This window comes from Salarias fasciatus, chromosome 6 (genome assembly GCF_902148845.1).
Source record: "Salarias fasciatus chromosome 6, fSalaFa1.1, whole genome shotgun sequence".
NCBI classification, from domain to species: Eukaryota; Metazoa; Chordata; class Actinopteri; order Blenniiformes; family Blenniidae; genus Salarias; species Salarias fasciatus.
In genome coordinates this window covers 327,157-350,661 of record NC_043750.1, presented here as the reverse complement: position 1 = coordinate 350,661, position 23,505 = coordinate 327,157, and the positions used below count along the sequence as shown (strand labels likewise).

At 57.7% G+C, this 23,505-nt stretch overlaps 3 protein-coding genes across 4 annotated transcripts; 2 read left to right on the top strand and 1 right to left on the bottom strand.

Moving 5' to 3' along the window:
* The first annotated feature begins 519 nt into the window (after positions 1 to 519).
* On the top strand, positions 520 to 9,138 carry rcor3 (REST corepressor 3). Its single transcript, XM_030094191.1, has 12 exons — positions 520 to 789; positions 886 to 942; positions 2,245 to 2,322; positions 2,394 to 2,446; positions 2,970 to 3,131; positions 3,200 to 3,324; positions 3,420 to 3,498; positions 6,075 to 6,290; positions 6,389 to 6,466; positions 6,543 to 6,600; positions 6,734 to 6,978; positions 7,111 to 9,138. The coding sequence occupies exons 1-12, from the start codon at positions 666 to 668 to the stop codon at positions 7,456 to 7,458; spliced, it is 1,623 nt and encodes a 540-aa protein (XP_029950051.1). The 5' UTR covers positions 520 to 665; the 3' UTR covers positions 7,459 to 9,138.
* LOC115391068 (translation initiation factor IF-2-like) lies at positions 8,313 to 9,138 on the top strand. The gene is made up of 3 exons (XM_030095162.1): positions 8,313 to 8,400; positions 8,455 to 8,496; positions 8,548 to 9,138. Exons 1-3 carry the CDS (start codon positions 8,313 to 8,315, stop codon positions 9,060 to 9,062), a joined length of 645 nt encoding a protein of 214 aa, XP_029951022.1. The 3' UTR covers positions 9,063 to 9,138.
* An 804-nt stretch (positions 9,139 to 9,942) lies between these two features.
* On the bottom strand, positions 9,943 to 21,139 carry LOC115390350 (atlastin-2). 2 transcript variants are annotated; one of them, XM_030094189.1, is made up of 14 exons: positions 21,067 to 21,139; positions 16,268 to 16,503; positions 14,062 to 14,196; positions 13,877 to 13,981; positions 13,640 to 13,690; positions 13,495 to 13,551; positions 13,273 to 13,365; positions 13,038 to 13,176; positions 12,250 to 12,377; positions 12,118 to 12,174; positions 11,916 to 11,987; positions 11,406 to 11,837; positions 10,773 to 10,787; positions 9,943 to 10,666 (listed from the first exon to the last, which is right to left on the bottom strand). In XM_030094189.1, the coding sequence occupies exons 1-14, from the start codon at positions 21,125 to 21,127 to the stop codon at positions 10,556 to 10,558; spliced, it is 1,692 nt and encodes a 563-aa protein (XP_029950049.1). In that variant the 5' UTR covers positions 21,128 to 21,139; the 3' UTR covers positions 9,943 to 10,555. The 2 variants fall into 2 exon arrangements, with proteins under 2 accessions (XP_029950049.1, XP_029950050.1); XM_030094190.1 differs by lacking the exon at positions 10,773 to 10,787.
* Positions 21,140 to 23,505: the final 2,366 nt, after the last annotated feature.

Below are 23,505 nucleotides of genomic sequence, written 5' to 3'. Positions count from 1 at the left end.
AAATTCTGTTTTAATGTGGGGTTTTTAGTTAAATTTCTTTGTGAATGTGAAGTTTTTAAAATATATGTCTTAGAGTGGAGTTTTAAACTTAAATCGTGTCTTATGTTAATGTGGCGTTTTAGAGTGAAAACGTGACTTAACGTGGAGTTTTAAGGTAAAATCGTGTCTTAATGTGGATTTTTGCGGTAAAATCGTGACTTAACGTGGAGTTTTAAGGTAAAATCGTGTCTTAATGTGGAGTTTTGAACTGAAATCGTGTCTTAATGTGGATTTGAGATGTGATGTGTCCGTGTTTTGAGTTGCTGGGGCGGAGGGATCTCCTGCGGGTCTCCGCCGCAGCAGCAGCCGCACTGCGGCCCCGCGGTGCGTCAGAAGCTTCCGTGACGGGGGTTAGATCCCACTCAGACTGCGGTTTTCACTGAAAAATCCCCCCGAGAAGAGATGTTTTACAGCAGAAAGTACCGAAACTCTGTCAACACGCCTGGCTTGGCTGTCCTCTATGTTTGACGCCATAAAACAGCCGGCTGTAAGCCTGCGGGGGGTGGAGGGAAGCCTGGCCGAGCGACACGGATGGAGAAGCGGCCAGAGAGCGCACCGCAGCCGAGAGCCGCCGCCGACGACCCTGCTCCCAGAAAAGCGCCCGGACGGCGAGCTGCAGCGCCGAGATGCCGGGGATGATGGATAAAGGCTCGGAGTACCTGGGCAAAGGCCGCTCGAACGGAACGAAGAGTCCGTCCAACGCCTCCAACGGACATTTCTCTGATGAGAGTGGAAGCGACGACGAGCACGGCGAGTATAGCCTCGAACACCGCGGAGCCCCGCACCGCGGGCTCGCCTCCGCGCCGGGTTTTAACCTGTCTTTTGTCCGCTGTTCGTTCTTTGCAGATGTGGGGATGCGGGTTGGGAGCGACTATCAGGCTACGATCCCTGAGTTCGAGCCAGGTGAGGTTTGCGCGTGTTTTCCGGCGGAGAGCTGGCCGGTGGTAGCCTCGCTCCGGGCTCCGTAACGCTGCCACCGCCGGACGGACTGGTTCAGCCTCTCTTCATCAGACGGGTTAAATGTCGGCTTCGCCTGCGGCGCAGAGGCTTCTAATGAAATAAATATCGATAACAATAAGGAACCACACGGTGCGCTGAAGGGAACACAGCTGCTCAGGTTACTCAGTCTTTATTCAGAATAAAAATACAGCAACATTTTTAATCAAGCTCAAGAATTTTCAGCATTTTGAACTTGAAGCAGTTGTTTGATCGGTGGTTACCTTTACTGCCTTATCCTACCATCACTGGTTCTGCTGGGGTTTCGGTGGAGCAGTGGATGGTCCTCTGGGACCATGGTTTGATCCCCAGGTCCAGGAGTGAACCCAGAGGTTGAACACCTGGCAAAAGAGATTCTCATTTCTGGTGCACCCAAGTGCTTCCACTGCACTGGGCCTCCCAGACGCCACAGCGCCACCTGCCTCCTCGCTTCTCAGACCACAGACGTGGTTCAGGAGCCACAGGACCTGAAGCTGTCAGTCCTGCTCCAGGGCTCAGGCCCGGTCAGGTCCAGTCAGGTCCAGTTAGGCCCTGTCAGGTCCTGTCAGGTCCAGTCAGGTCCAGTTAGGCCCTGTCAGGTCCAGTCAGGTCCAGTCAGGTCCAGTCAGGTCCAGTCAGGTCCAGTCAGGTCCAGTCAGGTCCAGTTAGGCCCTGTCAGGTCCTGTCAGGTCCAGTTAGGCCCTGTCACGTCCAGTCAGGTCCAGTCAGGTCCAGTCAGGTCCAGTCAGGTCCAGTCAGGTCCAGTCAGGTCCAGTTAGGTCCTGTCAGGTCCAGTCAGGTCCAGTCAGGTCCAGTCAGGTCCTGTCAGGTCCAGTCAGGTCCTGTCAGGTCCAGTCAGGTCCAGTCAGGTCCAGTCAGGTCCAGTCAGGTCCTGTCAGGTCCAGTCAGGTCCAGTCAGGTCCTGTCAGGTCCAGTCAGGTCCAGTCAGGTCCCTGCTCTGCTCTGCTGGTGTAGTAAACCAGAGCAGATGATCAATTCCAACTCACACTCAGAATCCAGCCCACTGCAAGAACTGCTAACGGGATGCTACTGACACCTTTCAGCAGCGAGGAGCCAGCACCTGCCCATTCAGGAGACCGTAGGACGGACACACACACACACACACACACACACACACACAGGATTTCAAACTGAGGAAGGTGATCAATGCTCACAGCAGGAAGCGAAGACGTCCGTCCCCGTCTGACCTCGCTCTGCCGGTCCTCTCAGGTTCCACCAAGTACACGGACAAAGACGGCGGCGGGATGCTGGTGTGGTCTCCGTACCACTCCATCGCCGACTCCAAACGTAAGTGGGCCGAGCCGAGCCGAGCGCGCAGAGCGCTCCGCCCCGCCGCTGACCGTCTGCTTCCCCCACAGTGGACGAGTACATCGCCATCGCCAAGGAGAAGCACGGCTACAACGTGGAGCAGGTGAGTCCTGCGGCGATCTGCAGAACCTTCAGAACCTTCAGGAGGAACGGCTCAACACGCCCGGACAACACAAACACACGCTCCCAAAACATGAGGCTCTCCTGTTGGTCCAGCAGGTGGTGCTGTTCGTTCCAGGAATGAAAGCACAGAGAGCAACACACTCTCAACATGGATTATAAGGAGTTACAGAAGTTTTATTTTGAAGGAGCCTCTCCAGAAGGCAGCACATGTTCTCTGGGGTCTCTGGGGTCACTCCCATGATCCTCCAGGACGTCCTGAAGCACAGCCGGACCGTTCAGGTCCACTCGTGGGGCCAATTCAGTCGGCGGAGTAAATAAAGCCTCTCCAAGCTGCCAGTAGAGGGCGACGGCCAGACACCGACCTGTCTGCCTCACCCACAGAAGGCTGTCCACAACAGCAGAGCAGAGCAGCCCCACACCATGATGCTGCCTCCACCCTGCGGCTCACACGCCGATCTGTCGTCTTTCTGTGTGTGTGTGTGTGTGTGTGTGTGTGTGTCCAGGCTCTGGGGATGCTCTTCTGGCACAAACACAACATTGAGAAGTCTCTGGCCGACCTGCCGAACTTCACGCCGTTCCCAGACGAGTGGACGGTGGAGGACAAGGTTCTGTTCGAGCAGGCGTTCAGCTTCCACGGGAAGAGTTTCCACCGCATCCAGCAGATGGTAAGGACAGGACGGCTCCCGTCCCCGTCCCCGTCCGGGACTCAGCCCGTGTCCCGTGTGCCCCTCAGCTGCCAGACAAGTCCATCTCCAGCCTGGTCAAGTATTACTACTCGTGGAAGAAGACGCGCTCCAGAACCAGCCTGATGGACCGGCAGGCCCGGAAGCTGGCCAGCAGGAGCAACCAGGACGACAGGTCGGAGCGGGGCGGGGCGGGGCGGGGCGGGGCGGCGCCGTCCTGCTGCTGCCGGTCCCGGGTTTGGGCTGACGGCGCTTTGCTCTCCTGTGCAGTGATGAAGAGATGGAGGACGCCAATCCCATCGAAGCCAACGACAGCGACTACGACCCCAACAAGGAAGCCAAGAAGGAGGTGAGCATCCAGCACCACCTCCACCCCTCACACTGCGCCGCGCACACACTGCGCCGCGCACACACTGCGCCGCTCACACACTGCGCCGCTCACACACTGCGCCGCTCACACACTGCACCGCGCACACACTGCACCGCGCACACACTGCGCCGCTCACACACTGCACCGCGCACACACTGCGCCGCTCACACACTGCGCCGCGCACACACTGCGCCGCTCACACACTGCGCCGCTCACACAGCCTCAGGACAACAGTCACTGCAGCAGCAGGAAGTGTGGACAGCATAGTTCAGCGTGGTTCAGCGAGGTTCAGCGAGGTTCAGTGTGGTTCAGCGAGGTTCAGCGAGGTTCAGTGTGGTTCAGCGAGGTTCAGTGAGGTTCAGCGAGGTTCAGCGAGGTTCAGCGAGGTTCAGCGAGGTTCAGCGAGGTTCAGCGAGGTTCAGCGAGGTTCAGCGAGGTTCAGCGAGGTTCAGTGTGGTTCAGCGAGGTTCAGCGAGGTTCAGTGTGGTTCAGCGAGGTTCAGCGAGGTTCAGCGAGGTTCAATGTGGTTCAGCGAGGTTCAGCGAGGTTCAGCGAGGTTCAGCAAGGTTCAGCGAGGTTCAGCGAGGTTCAGCGAGGTTCAGCGAGGTTCAGTGTGGTTCAGCGAGGTTCAGCGAGGTTCAGTGTGGTTCAGCGAGGTTCAGCGAGGTTCAGTGTGGTTCAGCGAGGTTCAGCAAGGTTCAATGTGTTTCAGCGAGGTTCAGCGAGGTTCAGCGAGGTTCAATGTGGTTCAGCGAGGTTCAGTGTGGTTCAGCGAGGTTCAGCAAGGTTCAGCGAGGTTCAGCGAGGTTCAGCGAGGTTCACTGTGGTTCAGCGAGGTTCAGCGAGGTTCAGCGAGGTTCAGTGTGGTTCAGCGAGGTTCAGCGAGGTTCAGTGTGGTTCAGCGAGGTTCAGCGAGGTTCAGCGAGGTTCAGCGAGGTTCAATGTGGTTCAGCGAGGTTCAGCGAGGTTCAGCGAGGTTCAGTGTGGTTCAGCGAGGTTCAGCGAGGTTCAGCGAGGTTCAATGTGGTTCAGCGAGGTTCAGCAAGGTTCAATGTGTTTCAGCGAGGTTCAGCGAGGTTCAGCGAGGTTCAATGTGTTTCAGCGAGGTTCAGTGTGGTTCAGCGAGGTTCAGCAAGGTTCAGCGAGGTTCAGCGAGGTTCAGTGTGGTTCAGCGAGGTTCAGCGAGGTTCAGTGTGGTTCAGCGAGGTTCAGCGAGGTTCAGCGAGGTTCAATGTGGTTCAGCGAGGTTCAGCAAGGTTCAGCGAGGTTCAATGTGGTTCAGCGAGGTTCAGCAAGGTTCAGCGAGGTTCAATGTGGTTCAGCGAGGTTCAGTGTGGTTCAGCGAGGTTCAGTGTGGTTCAGCGAGGTTCAGCGTGGTTCAGCGTGGTTCAGTGTGGTTCAGCGAGGTTCAGCAAGGTTCAATGTGTTTCAGCGAGGTTCAGCGAGGTTCAATGTGGTTCAGCGAGGTTCAGCGAGGTTCAGCGTGGTTCAGGGTGGTTCAGCGAGGTTCAGCGAGGTTCAGCGAGGTTCAGCGTGGTTCAGCGAGGTTCAGCGTGGTTCAGCGTGGTTCAGCGAGGTTCAGCAAGGTTCAATGTGTTTCAGCGAGGTTCAGCGAGGTTCAATGTGGTTCAGCGAGGTTCAGCGAGGTTCAGCGAGGTTCAGCGTGGTTCAGGGTGGTTCAGCGAGGTTCAGCGAGGTTCAGCGAGGTTCAGCGTGGTTCAGCGAGGTTCAGCGAGGTTCAGCGAGGTTCAGCGTGGTTCAGAATGTTTCAGCGAGGTTCAGCGTGGTTCAGCGAGGTTCAGCGAGGTTCAATGTGGTTCAGCGAGGTTCAGCGTGGTTCAGAATGTTTCAGCGAGGTTCAGCGTGGTTCAGCGAGGTTCAATGTGGTTCAGCGAGGTTCAATGTGGTTCAGCGAGGTTCAATGTGGTTCAGCGAGGTTCAAAGTGGTTCAGCGAGGTTCAGCGAGGTTCAATGTGGTTCAGCGAGGTTCAAAGTGGTTCAGCGAGGTTCAATGTGGTTCAGCGAGGTTCAGCGAGGTTCAGCGTGGTTCAGCGTGGTTCAGCGAGGTTCAGCGAGGTTCAGCGTGGTTCAGCGAGGTTCAGCGTGGTTCAGAATGTTTCAGCGAGGTTCAATGTGGTTCAGCGAGGTTCAGCGTGGTTCAGAATGTTTCAGCGAGGTTCAGCGTGGTTCAGCGAGGTTCAGCGAGGTTCAATGTGGTTCAGCGAGGTTCAATGTGGTTCAGCGAGGTTCAGCGAGGTTCAGTGTGGTTCAGCAAGGTTCAATGTGGTTCAGCGAGGTTCAAAGTGGTTCAGCGAGGTTCAGCGAGGTTCAATGTGGTTCAGCGAGGTTCAGCGAGGTTCAGAGTGGTTCAGCGTGGTTCAGCGAGGTTCAGCGAGGTTCAGCGTGGTTCAGCGTGGTTCAGCGTGGTTCAGCGAGGTTCAGCGAGGTTCAGCGTGGTTCAGAATGTTTCAGCGAGGCTCAGCGTGGTTCAGCGAGGTTCCGGTTTGTCTCGAGGCCGCGGCTCCTGACAGCGTCTCCTCTGCGTCGGTCCTCAGAACCCGGTGGAGCCCCCGGTTCCGGGTTCCAAGATGGCCCTGGGCCGTCGGGAGCACCAGACGCTGCAGCACCGACACCACCAGCGCTCCCGCTGCCGCCCCCCCAAAGGCATGTACCTGACCCAGGAGGACGTGGTGGCCGTGTCCTGCAGCGCCTCGGCCGCCAACACCCTGCTGCGGCAGCTGGACATGGAGCTGGTGTCTCTGAAGAGGCAGGTAGGGGGCGCCAGCACGCAGCCTCAGCCAGGAGGAGGAGCTGGTCCACTGGTCCGGGGGGGTCTGCAGGAGGTTTGAGGGTCTCTCCTTGCCGTTAGGTGCAGAATGCCAAGCAGATGAACAGCGGACTCAAACACATGCTGGAGTGTGGGATCGAGGAGTTCAGGCTGCCTGAGGTACTCTTGACCTCTGACCTGTGTGGTCCCTGATCCTGCAGACCTGGAGTCTCTAACCGGGTCTCTCCCGTTGCAGAGCACCCAGAAGGTGAACGCTCGCTGGACCACCGACGAGCAGCTGCTGGCGGTTCAGGGTGAGTTCCAGCGCCGCTCTCAGGAGGCGTGGTGAGGGAACGGCTCCCAGCCACCGCCTCCTCCTCCTCCTCCTCCTCCTCCTCCTCCTCCTCCTCCTCCTCCTCCTCCTCCTCCTCCTTCTTCTTCTTCCAGGAGTCAGGAAGTACGGGAAAGACTTCCAAGCCATCGCGGACGTCATCGGAAACAAGATGGTGGGCCAGGTCAAGAACTTCTTCGTGAACTACCGGCGGCGGTTCAACCTGGAGGAGGTGCTGCAGGAGTGGGAGGCGGAGCAGGGAACCCGGGCTCCCAACGGGGACAGCGCCCCCTCTGTGGAGGAGGGGAAGAACAGCTCCGCCACGCCGTCGGGGAAGAGCACCGACGAGGAGGACGAGGAGGTGAGCCGGGCCGGTGAACAGTGAAGATGTTGATCAGCCTGGCTGAAAGTGAAGGATTCTGTAGAATTTATTTGTGATGAATGTGTGAGGAAAAGCACGCTGGAGTTCGAATCCCCTCCTTCCTGGTTTCAGGGTCCTCCGCCGTCCCGGGGGTCTCCAGCCCTGGCCGCCGCCGCCTCCTCCTGCTCGTCCTCCTCGGCTCAGACCGCCGTCCCGCCCGGCGCGTCGTCCTCGTCCCTCCACCAGCCGCCCCCCCTCCTGCGGCCCTCGCTGCCGGCCACGCCGTCGCTGCACCGCCAGCCGCCGCCCCTCCAGCAGCAGGCCCGCTTCCTGCAGCCCCGCGCCACCTTGCAGCAGCCCCCGCCCCTCATCCGCCCCTCCACCCCCCTGCCCCCCCGCCTCAACCCCCGCCCGCCGGCGGCCGGTCCCGGCCCCGCCCCCCAGCAGGCGGACCCGGCCTCGGCCTCCTCCCTCCACTGACTGACTGCCGGGAATCAAACCCTCCACTCGACCGGCTTCAGCCAGCGAAGCTCATTTCAGATAAATTCAGTCAGAAAGTCAGAGAGACGAGACGATCCGTCAAGACCATTTTTCTCTTCTTCTGTTTCTCTTCATTAACAACTTTGACCTTTTCCTACCTTGAAATAACGATCTGCTCATCGAATAAGAATCTGATGAAGCGTCTTAAATCATTAATCTGACTTTCTCAGTGACTTTATCTTAAATCAAGTGGAATAAGATTCTCTCCCTGATAAGAAGTCTGAAAGCCTCCGCTGAACGTGGACGAAGCAGGCCGGCTGCTTGAGAATGTGGAAACTGCTGAAACAGTCCAGAGATTACAAGATGAATTATCCGATGGGCTCAGTCAGAAGACCTGCAGGCAGCAGCGAGTGTCAGCTGAAGAGTCGTGGAAGAACATGAACCATCTCAAGGGTTTTCATAGAGTCCGTCCTGAGGCGTCTGATTGGCTCCTGGCTCAGAGGAGGTGGAGCCTCATGACGAGCTGATGTCCTTGTCGCTGTGAGGGACTGGTGCTGTTAATGTCCTCCTGAGACAAGAACCAGCAGGCGCCTGGAGGCTCCACCTCAGCTGAGGGGAGAAGACTGGCCAGTCGAGCCGCAGAAGCAGACGCCGGTGGCAGCGGAGAGCAGAAACAGCTGTAAATACTTTAAATCTGTGAACGAAGAAGTCCGAACTCAGAGGTTCCCGCTTGGGCTGTGTTCCACTGAGGTTCCAGACAGGAACATGTAGAAGTTCATTAGACGCTCACTCGGTGAGCCGAGAGGCTTCCAACACGTTAAAGGTGTGGAGCAACGGTCCACTTCACTGCTGTGATGGAGAGCATCTCCACGGCAACCGCCTCCGTCCTGAGGGAGTGTCTCCACGGCAACCGCCTCCGTCCTGAGGGAGAGCGTCTCCACGGCAACCGCCTCCGTCCTGAGGGAGAGTCTCCACGGCAACCGCCTCCGTCCTGAGGGAGTGTCTCCACGGCAACCGCCTCCGTCCCGAGGGAGAGCGTCTCCACGGCAACCGCCTCCGTCCTGAGGGAGTGTCTCCACGGCAACCGCCTCCGTCCCGAGGGAGAGCGTCTCCACGGCAACCGCCTCCGTCCCGAGGGAGAGCGTCTCCACGGCAACCGCCTCCGTCCCGAGGGAGAGCGTCTCCACGGCAACCGCCTCCGTCCCGAGGGAGAGCGTCTCCACGGCAACCGCCTCCGTCCCGAGGGAGAGCGTCTCCACGGCAACCGCCTCCGTCCCGAGGGAGAGCGTCTCCACGGCAACCGCCTCCGTCCCGAGGGAGAGCGTCTCCACGGCAACCGCCTCCGTCCCGACGGAGAGCATCTCCACGGTAACCGCCTCGGTTCCGACGGAGAGCGTCTACACGGTAACCGCCTCGGTTCCGAGGGAGAGCGTCTCCACGGTAACCGCCTCGGTTCCGAGGGAGAGCGTCTCCACGGTAACCGCCTCATCCTGATGGACGGTGGTACACAGTGGAGCTGCTGTCAGCTGATTGGCTGTTTCCCTCCCGCCCTCGTTATTTATTGGTCCTCCTCCTGGTGCTCGGTCGGCTCGGACTTGCTGTAAATATTGTGAAAGTGCTCTTAATGCGTTCTGGACTGAAACGTCTCGTAGCATTAAATGGAACTACTGTCGTCCTCCATGGTTGTGTCCCTTCCTTCTTCCTGAAGAAACGTCTGTCAATAATCACACCTCGTACAGTCGCAGTCAGCAGGGTTGGAAACAGGAAGTGAGGCTTTCATCTGAAGGTTCAGGGGTTTCGGGGTCATGGCCCCTCTGGAGCTGAAGGCTTTCGAGCAGTTTTTACCATTTTAAAGCCTTTTTTAACCAGAAAGCCCAGAATAAATCTTCCCTATTTATTGAAAATAAACTTACAGGAAACAGAAAATGCTTTTCAGTCTGCATTTCTGTCCAAGTGTCTTGCTGAACTCTTCTTTTTCCCAAAGACTCCTGAAAGACCGATGGGCAACGTTCATGACAGTCACAGTTAACTGCATTAATCATGGTTAACTGAGGCGGTCAAATGATTGAATCACAACTAATCTCAATCAGGTTTGAAAACCAGATTTGATATTGCATTAAGTTAGCCTCTATTTTGAAAGAAAACCCAAAAAGGTGGAAAGGGAAATTCTTTTCTCATATCAAGAACACTGAGAAATCAGTCCCTTCAGGAAGTTGTGATTCTGCAATTTAAAAACTATTTGAATTCAACTGATCTCTGAATTCTGCAGTTCCTCAAGTTGAGGGGATTGAATGGAGCGAAGGCCACAGCGAGGGTTTGAATCTGAACGGGTGAGACTGAAGCGTGGCTTCGTGTGACGGTATGGAGACTCTGTTCCTGACTGAGACGAGCGGCGGTGAGGACGAACCTGCCGGATGTCTGCCGGGCTTCAACAGGGCTGTGGAGGGAAGCGGTTGGTTCATTAAAAAAACCTCTGACCAAGTCTGTGTTTCAAGAGTTTGGTTTAATAGTCTTAAAACCTCAAAAGAAATTAACGGAAATCACTTTGAAGACGTGAGTGTGTGTGAGTGTGAGTGTGTGTGTGTGTGTGTGTGAGGGTAAATATATAAATATAAAGTTATTGGAACAGAGCATTCCTCGGTATTTGGTGAGCTGATGGATCTGGTCTGCTTCAGCTACAAAAGGCCTAGAAAAGACGTATTTATATATGTATAGATTCCCTGCAGGCCCTGCCGCCCAGCACGGCCTGCAGCGTAGAAAAACAAACCATCAGGACACGGACACACACACACACACACACACACACACACACACACACACACACACACACACACACACACACACACACACACACACACACACACACAGCAGGAATGTGTTTTCTCCGCCTGCCACAGGGAGGAGGAGACGCTACAGTCGTCCGTTCACAGCCACACACTCCACACACACACACACCGGGACGTGACAATAAATAAGCTCTGGTAGTCCTACAGTCTCTCAGTGAAGTCCGTTTGGCAAAGAACCGTGATGAGGAGGAGGAGCGGAGGAATGAGGTGGAGCTTCAGAGTGAGGTGGACGAGGCGGGGACGGCGGGACGCTAGTTTTTCTTCTTCACGTTGTTGTTGGAGGCGAGCCGAGGCCGCGGGGCGGAGACCCGGCCCCCCCCCAGCACCCTGCTCCGGACCACCTCCAGCAGCTTGGACAGAACCTGAGGAGACACGGGAGGACCGTCACCCCGTCCCACCGGGGACACAACCACACTACACCGTCACCAACACCACCAGCACACCACAACGCCGCAGGCAGGTCCTCACCTTTCTGGGAGTCCTCTGAAAGCAGCGAGGGACAAAACACAGAGCAACGTTTAGAGGACAGACGGTCCACAGACCAGAGACAGCGTCAGAAAATAGAAAACAGAGGAGGAAGTTAAATACAGACAAACAGCAGTGGAGTCAGTGGCTCTAAGACGCCACTCGATGACCAGACCTGTCGGCCCTTCAGCTCGTCCAACAGTCCCGCCCCGTCCTAGCCCGCCCCGTCCTATCCCGTCCTGTCCCGCCCTGCTGCTCTTCAGCAGCTCCTACACTCCTTCCACTCATTCTCAAGCTGAACTGGACTTCAGACAGCTGCTGGACTGATCTGGGCCTGAGTTTAGCTGGATGGATCACTAGCTCCAGCTAGCAGCTAGCATCAGCAGCTAGGTCCAGCTGCTGGAGCCAGCAGCTAGCATCAGCGGCTAGCTTCAGCAGCTAGCATAAGTTGCTGGTTTCAGCAGCTAGCTTGCCACGGCGCAGTGCAGGCGCTCAGGCTGCTGGTCCTGCTGGCTCTGCAGCGTTCCCTGCACGATGACTCAGCTGGAAACATCGGACCCCGGTGAGGATAAAGCCAAGGTGAGACGAACGACCGATAATCGCTGAGCTCCACGTCCAAACCGTGATCAGTCTCACCTGCTCCCACAGAGTTTCAGCCACCTGGTCAATGACTCCGCCCACTTCTCGAAACTCCCCGGAGTACTTGACGTAGGCCCAGACGCAGAGCGCCGTCAGCGCCGCCCCCATCACCAGGTTACAGAGCGCCGCCACGGAGCCGACGCCCAGGAAGCCGGTCACCATGGACACCACGTACAGCAGCAGGATGAGCGCCAGCAGCGTGGCCGGCGTGCGCGCGGCGTGGAAGATGTTCTTGCCGTCGTTGTGCTTGCTGAAGCTGGCGTAGGCCTCGCCCAGCTCCGCCTCCAGCTGCTCCTGGTAGCGCCGGCAGAAATCCTCGCTGCCCATCTTCTTGACGGATCGGAAGTGTCGCACGGAGGCGAGCCGCAGCTCGGCGTGGCGGCGCTCCAGCTCCGCCGGAGAGATGTAGGGCTTGTCTCCGCCGCACACCTGCGACCACAACACACGGCACACGTTCACAGCAGAAACGGGCGGAGTGCGGCGGCGGGAGGCGCAGCGCCGCCCCACCTGCTCCATGCTTTTGGTGTAGAGGTCTTTGGCTCCGGCGACGGCCGCCAGGTTGTTGGCTTCAGCGGTAGCCTGGACAGGAAGAGGACAGTCCTGTGAGCGCTCTGCTGCCCCCTGCTGGTCAGGCTGCAGCTCTGGGTTCTGAGGGAGGTTCTGGACAGGACGGCGGCGGCGTCCGGAGCCGGCGGCGCTCTGAACCCACCTGCAGCATGGACTTGGGGTGTGGAAGCTCCTCCCCCTGGTAGATCTTCATGTACGCCTGAAACAAAGGTCAAAGGTGTTTCCTGAGGTTCAATGATGAAGGCCTGACCCAAACCTCCACCCTGGAGCCCACCTTGAAGTAGTGCAGCAGGTCCCTGCAGGTGACCTTTGACCCCCCGATCTCCTTCTCCACCAGGTTCTCCGGAGACAGCAGTGTGGGGATCAGGTTCTCCAGCTCCTTCTTGAACTCCTCGTTGATATCTGGAAGCAAACAGAGGCAGGTTGAATAGAGCCGGGACAGCCCCGGCCCGTCCCCCCGGACCGGACCGTCCCCCCGGCCCGTCCCCCCGGCCCGGACTGTCCCCCCACCCCGGACCGTCCCCCTGCCCTGCCCTGCCCCAGACCGTCCCCCCACCGTGGAGCGTCCCCCTGCCTGCCCCAGACCGTCCCCCCACCCCGGACCGTCCCCCCACCCTGCCCCAGACCGTCCCCCCACCCCGGACCGTCCCCCCACCCTGCCCCAGACCGTCCCCCCACCCCGGACCGTCCCCCTGCCCTGCCCCAGACCGTCCCCCCGCCCCGGACCGTCCCCCTGCCCTGCCCCAGACTGTCCCCCACCCCGGACCGTCCCCCTGCCCTGCCCCGGACCGTCCCCCGCCCCGGAGCGTCCCCCTGCCCTGCCCCGGACCGTCCCCCTGCCCTGCCCCGGACCGTCCCCCTGCCCTGCCCCGGACCGTCCCCCGCCCCGGACCGTCCCCCTGCCCTGCCCCAGACCGTCCCCCCGCCCCGGAGCGTCCCCCTGCCCTGCCCCGGACCGTCCCCCGCCCCGGAGCGTCCCCCTGCCCTGCCCCGGACCGTCCCCCTGCCCTGCCCCGGACCGTCCCCCGCCCCGGACCGTCCCCCGCCCCGGTCTCAGCGGACCTCGCAGCCGGCCGTCGAACTGCGGGTGCGTGGCCACCCGGAGGCCGGGGTGCGGCAGCAGGAAGCAGCCGATGCTGGAGAAGCAGGAGTGGATGTGCTTCCTGACGTTCTGCAGCTCCTCGTGCTGGTTCTGCTTCACCTGGACACACGAGAAGAGGTGAGAACGGGCCGGCCCGGCCCGCCCCGGGCCGCCCCAGGCCGCCCCGGCCCGCTTCAGCGGTGCGCCGACACTCACCTGCAGCCGCTTCTCCAGGAAGCTCCGCCCCCCCTCCAGACCGTACGGATGCTCATATGGGTAGCTCCAGTCCCGGATCAGGAACATCAGAGTCTGAACCAGAGAGCGCGCGCGTTACCAACCATGCTGTGCACTCCCTGTGGGGTGGGTGCGTGCGTGCGTGCGTGCGTGCGTGCGTGCGTGCGTGCGTGCGTGCGTGCGTGCGTGCGTGCGTGTGCAGACCTGGAAGGGTTTCTCTGAGACCTCCTCCATGGCGAGGCGCCCGTACTCAGTGAAGAGCTGAGGACGGAAAGACTGGGTTCAGTTCAGCTGAGGAGCCTCCTCCACCCGGGACCAGTGACGGGTGGAGCCCAGGTCTGGTACCCACCTGGAGGTGCTGCAGGTCGTCTTCCTGCACGTTCTGGGACAAGTTGTACACCTGAAGAGTAACAGAGGGAGAGCGTCAGCATCAGAGAGCAGAGTGGAGGTATAGGTGGAGGTGGAGGTGGAGGTGGAGGTGAGGTTAGGTGGAGGTGGAGGTGGAGGTGGAGGTGAGGTTAGGTGGAGGTATCGGTACAGGTATAGGTGTAGGTATAGGTGGAGGTGAGGGGGAGGAGGAGCCGACCTGCACGGAGCTGGTCATGGTGCTCAGGGCGAACAGGGTGGCGCAGTCCCTGACGGTGGACTGGCTGTCGAAGGCTCCCTGAGTGTCCATCAGCAGCAGCGCCACCTGGAGGAAGAACAGCGGGAGGACAGGGCATGAGGAGGACCGAGGGCCGGGGCGGTCCGGGCGTCGGCCCGTCAACCCACCCTGCCGCCGTCCGGCCTCTCCACCACGAAGACGTCGCTCCAGGCCAGGATGCCCGTGGTCTCCCGCTCGCAGCCGCCCCGCCAGGTGAAGCCGGTCAGAGGCTCGTCCTCGCCGCCCATCCAGGAAGTGGACGACTGCGGGACAGCGGGACAGCAGAGGACACTTCAGCTCCAGTCCAGCTGGCCCTCCGCTCCCCTGGTCCTCCTGTGGTTTTCAAGGAGCTCAGCCGTTTGCTTCAGCGGTAAAGCTGAGTCACAGCGAGACGCAGCAGAGAACGTTCCAGAGAGAAGCCCACATCGCGCCTCCTCAAATCCTCTTTACGGCCCCACAGCAGCCCCCACAATCAGCCTCCATCTTTACCAGATTACTGAGACCAAAGGTCGCCTGGCAGGTCAGCCGCCTTAGCTCCGCCGAGCCCAACGGCCAGCGTTCCACTTCAAGCTGCTCCTGCTCCAAACTCCAGACTGCCTCTGCTGTGAGCCCACAGCAGCTGGCTCACCAACCAACTAACCAACTAACTAACCAACCAACCAACCAACTGGCCAACCAACCAACTAACCAACCAACCGACTAACCCCAACCAACTAACCAACCAACTGACCAACTAACCAACCAACCAACTGACCAACTATCTAACCAACCAACCGACCAACTAACTGACCAAAAAAACTAACCCCAACCAACTAACTAACCAACCGACTAGCCAACCAACTAACTAAACGACTGACTGGCCAGCCAGCCAACCAACCAACCAACCAACTAACCAACCATTTAACTAACCCCAACCAACCAACAAACTAACCAACTAACTAACCAATAAACCAACTAACTGACTAACTAACCAACTAACTAGCCCCAAACAACTAACCAACCAACTGGGCAACCAACCAACCAACAAACCAACTAATTAACCAACCAGTCAACCAACTGACCAACTAACCAAACGACCGACCGACCGGCCAACCAACCAACCAACAAGCCCCAAGCAATTAACCAACTAATAAACATTTAACTAAACCCAACAAACCAACTGACCAACTACCCAACCAACTAACCCCAACCAACCAGCAAATTAACCTACCATCTAACTAACCAACCAACCAACCAAGTAACCAACTAACCCCAACCAATTGACCAACTAACCAACCAACCAACCAACCAAGTAACCAACTAACACCAACCAACTGACCAACTAAATAACCAACCAACCAACCAACCAACCAACCAAGTAACCGACTAATCCCAACCAACTAACCAAGCCTCAGCCAATAGAAATGAGTGGCCTTCTGGTCTGTTTGGAGATGAAATGCTGAATGTTCAGTTCATGCAGGTCCTTGAGGATTACTGGGAGAAAACTAATCCTTTCACCAGAGGAATCAGAGCTGTTTTCAGCTGTGATCCTGGAGAAGGTCCCAGCAGGACCAGACTGAGGCTTTTCTGTCAGGTGACTGTTCAATGGAAATGTTGGCCTGAATGTGAGGCCCCCCGCTGGCCCTGAGGGGATGCTCCACCTGGGGCCCCCCGCTGGACCTGAGGGGCCGCTCCACCTGGGGCCCCCTGCTGGCCCTGAGGGGAGGCTCCACCTGGGGCTCCCAGCTTGCCTTGAGGGGACGCTCCACCTGGGGCCCCCCGCTGGCCCTGAGGGGCCGCTCCACCTGGGGCCCCCCGCTGGCCCTGAGGGGACGCTCCACCTGGGGTCCCCCGCTGGCCTTGAGGGGACGCTCCACCTGGGGTCCCCCGCTGGCCTTGAGGGGACGCTCCACCTGGGGTCCCCCGCTGGCCCTGAGGGGAGGCTCCACCTGGGGTCCCCCGCTGGCCTTGAGGGGACGCTCCACCTGGGGCCCCCTGCTGGCCCTGAAGGGACGCTCCACCTGGGGCCCCCCGCTGGCCTTGAGGGGACGCTCCACCTGGGGCCCCCCGCTGGCCCTGAAGGGACGCTCCACCTGGGGCCCCCCGCTGGCCCTGAGGGGACGCTCCACCTGGGGCCCCCCGCTGGCCCTGAGGGGACGCTCCACCTGGGGCCCCCCGCTGGCCCTGAGGGGACGCTCCACCTGGGGCCCCCCGCTGGCCCTGAGGGGACGCTCCACCTGGGGCCCCCCGCTGGCCCTGAGGGGACGCTCCACCTGGGGCCCCCCGCTGGCCCTGAGGGGACGCTCCACCTGGGGCCCCCGCTGGCCTTGAGGGGACGCTCCACCTGGGGCCCACCTGTCGGTACATGTAGCGCAGCATGAAGTCCAGCAGGAAGGACTTGCCCTTCCGGAAGGCCCCGGCCACAGACACCACCACCACATGCAGGCCCTCCAGGTGCTCCTGCAGCAGCAGCCGCTCCAGCGCCGCCTCCTGCAGGGAGAAGGAGTGCTCCCCCTCGTCCGCCGCCACGATCTGCACCGGCCGGGCCTCGCCCACTTCCTCCCTGCTCCAGACCCGGGGGTCCTGGTCACCTGAGACAGAAGGGACAGAAGGCAGAGGACAGCCCGCAGCGTTTATCTCTCATCCCTCCAAATCAGTATTTGCTGTGGCCTCCGACATGTTGGGAAGCGTGCTGCGGATCGACGCCTGGTCCGGCGCTCAGGACTCGGTGAACCGCCACAGCGCACACTGCTTCCAGTTCAGACGTTTCAGAGTCTCACCGAACTGAAATTCTTTTAGCTTGCGCTCCGTCTCTGTCCCAGCAGGGACAGACGTTTTAAAATGGTAAATGGACTAGACTCACACACGTGCACAAAACTGTTGGTACCCTTCGTTTAATGAAAGAAAAGTTCACAGTGGTCAGAGAAGCAACCTCAATCTGATGAAATTAATAATAAAAAAAATTTCTACAAAATGTAACCAATGAAAGTCAGACATTACTTCTCAACCATGCATCAACAGAATTATCTAAAAAAAAATAAACAGAAGAAACAGGCCTGGACTAACTGATGGTACCGAAGGGCCAAAGCTGGCTGGATCTTTATTTCCAGTATGAGTACAGACCGTGGAGGCGGAGCCTCACCATCCTTCTGACTCTTTGGGTTTTCAGCAGGAGGTGTCAGAAAAGTTCCCACAGTGAGAACCGGCTCGTGTCGACCCAGCATTCATAGCGGCGTTGCTTTTTGATGCTTGGCTGTCGGCTCTTCCTGTCACTGGGAAGCAGAATTCACCAGGCGGTGGACTGTTCTCCACTAACAGGGAACGAGAGCTGGTTCAGACCATGGAGAGACAGGTTAGCTTCACCCTGCTGATGATGTGTTGTTGCAGTAGTGATCCTGCTCGAAAACCGATGCTGGTTAAAACCGGACACACCTGACCACACACGGCTCTCACCTGATGCACGGTTTTCACCAGGGGTGTGAACGTCTACGCCTGTAAACGGCGTCATTCCCCTCCTCCTCGCCCTCTTCTCACCAATACATATGTTTATTGTGGTGATGTTTCCTGAAAGCTCCAGAGAACATCAGCTCACTAAATGTTCCCTCCAGTGCAGTTCTGCTCGTACCAGAACCATGAGGTCAGAGGTCAGAGGAGCTTCAGCTACTGAAACACTCACACGTCCACCTAGTGCGCCCAAAACTATGTGAGCGTGTGAACGCCACCGTGCTACCGACCTCTGAGGACTGCCGACTGTCCACGAGGATCAGGGAGCCGATCAGGGAGGAAGGAAGGATGCAGGACGGAAAACCTGTTTTGGAATCCTCTGCCGTCTCTTCTATTTTAGGCCTGCAGCTTTACAGACAACAGTGGCGAGGCCCTGCTGGACCCCGGAGCCCAGCGCCCGGCCTTGTATGGCAGCGGCTGCCCGGACCCGCCGGAGCCCCCGGACCCGCCGGAGCTGCTGGAACAGAGGGACGGATTCATGCCATCAGCTGATGGCGCTGAGCTGCAGCAGCATGGAAACAGCCCCGGGACCTCCAGCCAGGACAAATCTCATTTTACACTCAGAGGCCATGAAGGGCCCACTGCAGGACCCAGGGTTCTGCCCACCGCCATGAAGACATCCCCGCCACACACAGCACACACACAGCATGCGACCTAAACACACGTCTTTTTTCAGACACACTTCTCTGAGTTTTCCAGCGGTTAAAGCAGACCGGAGAGGAGGTTCTTCAGTCCTCCCGTGTGAACGGCGAGCAGCAGATCATCTTGATCCGACACACTCGACTGGAGACATGAAACCAAAGCCGGCTCAGTACTGGGAGAGTTCCCTCCATTTCCCCAGGAGAGACGCGTGATGCTCTGTAGGAGCCGCAGGAAACCTCCAGACATGAACAGAGGTCTTCAGTCTGGGCCAACAGACCAGAACCTGAAGAGGGACTCCCACCAGCGGCAGCGCTGACGCTTCCTGAGCTTCAGCTTCACTCAGGACAGGGCAGGGCAGGGCAGGGCAGGGCAGGGCAGGGCAGGGCTGGGCAGGGCAGGGCAGGGCAGGGCAGGGCAGGGCAGGGCAGGGCAGGGCAGGGCAGGGCAGGGCTGGGCAGGGCAGGGCAGGGCAGGGCAGGGCAGGGCTGGGCTGGGCTGGGCTGGGCTGCCTGCAGTCAGAAGAGCCACTGTGTTCAGGTCTGCACTGAGCTGCTCCACCCAGCTGCACCCAGCTGGTGCTGCAGCCTGGAGATCATCTGGAGCAGAGTGGATTTACACCATGTTCCCCGACTCCACTGAGGGCCCGGAGAACCCCCGAAGCAGCAGGTTTAAAGCTCCTGTAATCCTCTGAAGGGGCGGAGTCACAGCGCTCCGCCGTCATGTGAGCGGCCCGCCGCCTCAGACCCAGGAGTTCATTCAGCGGCTCTGCAGGCCATGTCACTGCACACACCAACACACACACCGCCACACACACACACCAACACACACACACACACCAACACACACACCAACACACACACACACACACCAACACACACACACACACCAACACACACACACACACACCGCCACACACACACACACACCGCCACACACACACACCAACACACACACACACACACACCAACACACACACCGCCACACACACCAGGGGACATGGAGCGCGAGCGGCGCCGGCTTCATGTGTGCTTCAGCTGAAAGCCCAGTGAGGAGGATGACTCCCATCCAGGACAGCAAGCGCCGCTGGCAAGAAGGAAAGAAGACAAAGAGTCCTCTGCTGCGAAGAACTGCAGGAAGACACAGGAAGTCACTTTATGATCAGCGTCACTGAGGAGCAGCTCAGCCTCGCCACAGAGACGCAGGAAGAAGCCTCAGGTTCTGACAGTCTGTCCCCCCACAGCCCCGGTGGACACAGTCTGTCCCCCCACAGCCCCGGTGGACACAGTCTGTCCCCCCACAGCCCCGGTGGACACAGTCTGTCCCCCCACAGCCCCGGTGGACACAGTCTGTCCCCCCACAGCCCCGGTGGACACAGTCTGTCCCCTCACAGCCCCGGTGGACACAGTCTGTCCCCTCACAGCCCCGGTGGACACAGTCTGTCCCCCAGTTGGTCCCACTGTTGGTGGTGTAAGAGAAACTGACCGCTGGCAGAAATTATATCTACTGCAGAAACTGATGTTTTGAAACGGGGCAGGCCCCCCACAGAGCAGAGCCCCCCACAGGGCAGAGCCCCCCCACAGAGAAGAGCCTCCCCACAGGGCAGAGCCCCCCCACAGGACAGAGCCCCCCACAGAGAAGAGCCTCCCCACAGGGCAGAGCCCCCCACAGAGAAGAGCCTCCCCACAGGGCAGAGCCCCCCACAGAGAAGAGCCCCCCCACAGGGCAGAGCCCCCCCACAGAGAAGAGCCTCCCCACAGGGCAGAGCCCCCCCACAGGGCAGAGCCCCCCACAGAGAAGAGCCTCCCCACATGGCAGAGCCCCCCCACAGAGAAGAGCCTCCCCACAGAGCAGACCCCCCCACAGGGCAGAGCCCCCCCCATAGGGCAGAGCCCCCACAGGGCAGAGCCCCCCACAGAGAAGAGCCTCCCCACAGGGCAGAGCCCCCCACAGAGCAGAGCCCCCCAAAGGGCGGAGCCCCCCACAGAGAAGAGCCTCCCCACAGGGCAGAGCCCCCCCAAAGGGCGGAGCCCCCCACAGAGAAGAGCCTCCCCACAGGGCAGAGCCCCCCACAGAGCAGAGCCCCCCCCACAGGGCAGAGCCCCGTCACAAAGCAGAGCCCCGTCACAGAGTAGAGCCCCCCACAGAGAAGAGCCCCCCCCCACAGGGCGGAGCCCCCCAAAGAGAAGAGCCCCCCCACAGGGCAGAGCCCCGTCACAGCACCACATGTGGCCTGACAGAGAAGCAGCTCGGTACCTGGAGGGACATCTGCCCCCTGAAACTATTCAACAGTAGTAGTTTCACTGTTTTTATTTTTACCAACCAATGTAACATCTTGAAGCCTCTGAGGCAGCTGTTGTTGTGATACTGGGCTGTACAAAAATACATTGATGATTGATAGTAGTAGTTCAGGGAACTGGACTGAACCGGTCCACCATCGGCCCCATCCTTACCAACTCCAAACACATATCTGGGAGCAGTATTTCAATAAACTCCCAGCATGTTCTCTTCTTAAAGGCAATAAACAAAATAAATTATTCAACAATGACATCTCCCCCCGGGACCTCCAGAGCCCCCCTCGTTAGCAGGACCAGCTGAGGACCCTGTCCTCGTGCTGCCCGATGGAGCTGAGCCGGATGATGCCGACCGGCGGCAGTGGCTCTGTGCTGGGTAACGGAGCCGTTCAGCTCCCGGTCCGCCACCAGGACGGCGCTGTTAGCCCAATGCTAACAACAACACTGCACAGCGCTCCGCGTGAACGCAGCCCCGCTCCGGAGGTCCCGGCTCGGGCTCGGCGGAGTCGCCGCAGCCGGACGGACGGTCCCCGGCTCGGGCTCGGCTGGATGCTGTGACCCGCAGCACCTGAATCGATTAGTCGACCAAGCAGGTCGCTGCCTAAAATGTATTTCTGTGACGTTTATGACTAATTATTACAAATGTAGTAGAAGATAGTGGAATCCCCAGACTGCCGTCTGACAGCACCAGCCGCGCAGCGAAATGTGTTGAATTACCTGCTTTTGAGACGCTGTTTGGGCAGAAGCGCTGCTTCAGCCGGCTCTCCTCCGCCGCCATCTTTCCTGACCCACTGATGGACCGTCTGACGTCACCGCTCAGCCCGCCCTGCAGAGCACGCGGGCCGAAACAGGCGCCAACCTCCGCTCGTGACAATCGAACACGGAAGTGCAGAAAAGCTGTAATTCCGGGGAAATTCCAGCAGGAGGCGATGATGTTGTTTTCAAAAAGAGCCATTCCCACGAGGACCCATTCAGAAATGGCCATTTCAGAGTGTAAATAAACCCGAGACGCCTGGTTTCAGAGCATGTTCTGGGCTCTGGCACGAGTTTCTAATGCGTGTTGGCTTCACCAAGCTGTGGGATGAGCTGCACCGCCATCAGACAGGACCCTCACTGTCCATTTTAAGAAAGATCTTAAAACACTTTTTTATTCACTGCCTTTTAAGTCAGCCTGAGACTCTTAGTTTTTCACTGTTTTTTTAAATGTCTCTTTTTCTTTGTTGCTTGTCTTTGTTTTCTTTGTTCTTTCTGTATTTTTTTTATTCTTGCACTTGCACTTATTTGCAAATATTTGCAATATTTGTGACTTTGTACAGCAGTTTGTGCCAGCAGTAGTTGTTTTCAAAGTGCTATATAAATTAAGTTGAGTTGATTCGAGTTGACAAACTTCCATTTTCATATAAATCATCCTGTATTTTAGGAGTTACAGTTTTGCATAAATCGCTCTATCACAGCCAGTGTTGCCAGATTTGGTTGAGCTATTTCCGCCCAATCACGTTCCAAAATCCGCCCACTTCCGCAAAAAACTGCCCAGTAGTATTTTACAAACGAAAACATTTAATATTTTAATAAACGTGGATTTAAATGCATTTACAGTATTAAACATTTAAGCCCAAATAGCAAGTTGTATTATTACAGACAGTGCATGTCACAGAAAATGTGGAGAAAATGCACCTCCTGTATCCCAGTGCCAGGCCCAAGTTAACTCAGCAGCAGTAACATCAACCATCAAAGCGACTACTTCGGACATGGAGACCGTAGATTTACATGAACAGCCACCTTCCACACCAGTGGTGCTGACAGACACACAGCGCTACAGCTGTGCAGTATGACAGCTAAATGATCATAGATCAAGAGCACACAACGCCGTGAAAAGATATTTTAAACGGGCTGTATCATGCAAAATTCACTTTTTGTATGTTTTAACCTTGTTATATAGTCATGTTCTCACCAAAAACACCCCAAAGCGTTTTTTTTCCTTCGTGCCTGTGTGTTTGAGCTTTCCTCCTTGTTGTGCTGCTCAGAGAGGCAGCCCCTCCCACCGTGAAAACTCTCTGTTTCCCACGTTCACGTCACACGGTGAAGATGGCTCCCCTGAGCCCCCCTCCCCCCCCCCAGGCCCTCGGCAATCAGCGTTGCTGCTTTTTTCTAACTCTGATTACGGAGATAAACTTTAACCATCGTCTGAAAGCAACAGTCAAGCAAGAGCAAGAGTCTGAAGGGTCTGAAGGGTCTGGAGGGTCTGAAGGGTCTGAAGGGTCTGGAGGGTCTGGAGGGTCTGGAGGGTCTGAAGAGTCTGAAGGGTCTGGAGGGTCTGAAGGGTCTGAAGGGTCTGAAGGGTCTGGAGGGTCTGGAGGGTCTGGAGGGTCTGAAGGGTCTGAAGGGTCTGAAGGGTCTGGAGGGTCTGAAGGGTCTGGAGGGTCTGAAGGGTCTGAAGGGTCTGAAGGGTCTGGAGGGTCTGAAGGGTCTGGAGGGTCTGCGCTTGGTGAGTTTCTAACAAGAAAAGAGGTTTTCGCGTGTCTTTGTGTGTAGAGAAGCTAGAGCTAAAGCTAGCTAGCGTATTTTTTTTTGAAGCGCTGATTGGTTGAAGTAGCTGTCAGTCAAAGTCCACAGGGGGAGAGGCGGGACTTTCAGTGAAACAGAGCGTTTTCTCTTCCGGGTTTCAGAATTAGCCACAGAAAATCTTTTATTTCACAAAAAATGACTTTTCCTTAGCGCCAAAAATAAACTATTACCATGTTAATGTCATTTCTAGGGTTTGGACGAGCTAAAAAAGCAGGATACAGCCCCTTTAAGACAGTCAGTAAATGCATTAAAACAGTGGACGGAATTAACAAAGTTGTCATGGCGTAGATAATATAAAAAAAAAATCACCTTACCTTTACGCAGAATCAGCGTCTTCCATGAACTTGATTTGAAGAACTTTTAGATCTATGTACAGTCACTTGAAGCCAGGTCAGCTGGCTAATGCACGGACGAATCAAATCTTCCCAACAACTGCTGGGGAGGTTTGAAGGCAGCGGACGTCCATCTGTTTCTGCTGAGGCCAGAGCGCACATGAGGCTGGAAAGGAGCCGTGATCCCAGGCGGTTTCTTCTTCAGGAGGGTCTCTTGGGAGAATTCTCGCTCAACGTGAGCATTTGATATTGGCAGAGT

Bases quoted from the DNA above. Each gene is read 5' to 3' on its own strand.
- LOC115391068 (XM_030095162.1), top strand. From the start codon at position 8,313: ATGGAGAGCATCTCCACGGCAACCGCCTCCGTCCTGAGGGAGTGTCTC. The intron at 8,401-8,454 runs GCAACCGCCTCC...CTCCGTCCTGAG, and splicing joins TGAGGGAGAGCGTCTCCACG to GGAGTGTCTCCACGGCAACC. The intron at 8,497-8,547 runs TCTCCACGGCAA...ACGGCAACCGCC, and splicing joins CTCCGTCCCGAGGGAGAGCG to TCCGTCCCGAGGGAGAGCGT.
- LOC115390350 (XM_030094189.1), bottom strand. From the start codon at position 21,127: ATGGCGGCGGAGGAGAGCCGGCTGAAGCAGCGCTTCTGCCCAAACAGC. The intron at 16,504-21,066 runs GTAATTCAACAC...CTTCTGTCTCAG, and splicing joins AAACAGCGTCTCAAAAGCAG to GTGACCAGGACCCCCGGGTC. The intron at 13,691-13,876 runs GTCGGCTCCTCC...GTTACTCTTCAG, and splicing joins CCATGACCAGCTCCGTGCAG to GTGTACAACTTGTCCCAGAA.
- rcor3 (XM_030094191.1), top strand. From the start codon at position 666: ATGCCGGGGATGATGGATAAAGGCTCGGAGTACCTGGGCAAAGGCCGC. The intron at 3,132-3,199 runs GTAAGGACAGGA...TGTGCCCCTCAG, and splicing joins TCCACCGCATCCAGCAGATG to CTGCCAGACAAGTCCATCTC. The intron at 6,979-7,110 runs GTGAGCCGGGCC...TCCTGGTTTCAG, and splicing joins CCGACGAGGAGGACGAGGAG to GGTCCTCCGCCGTCCCGGGG.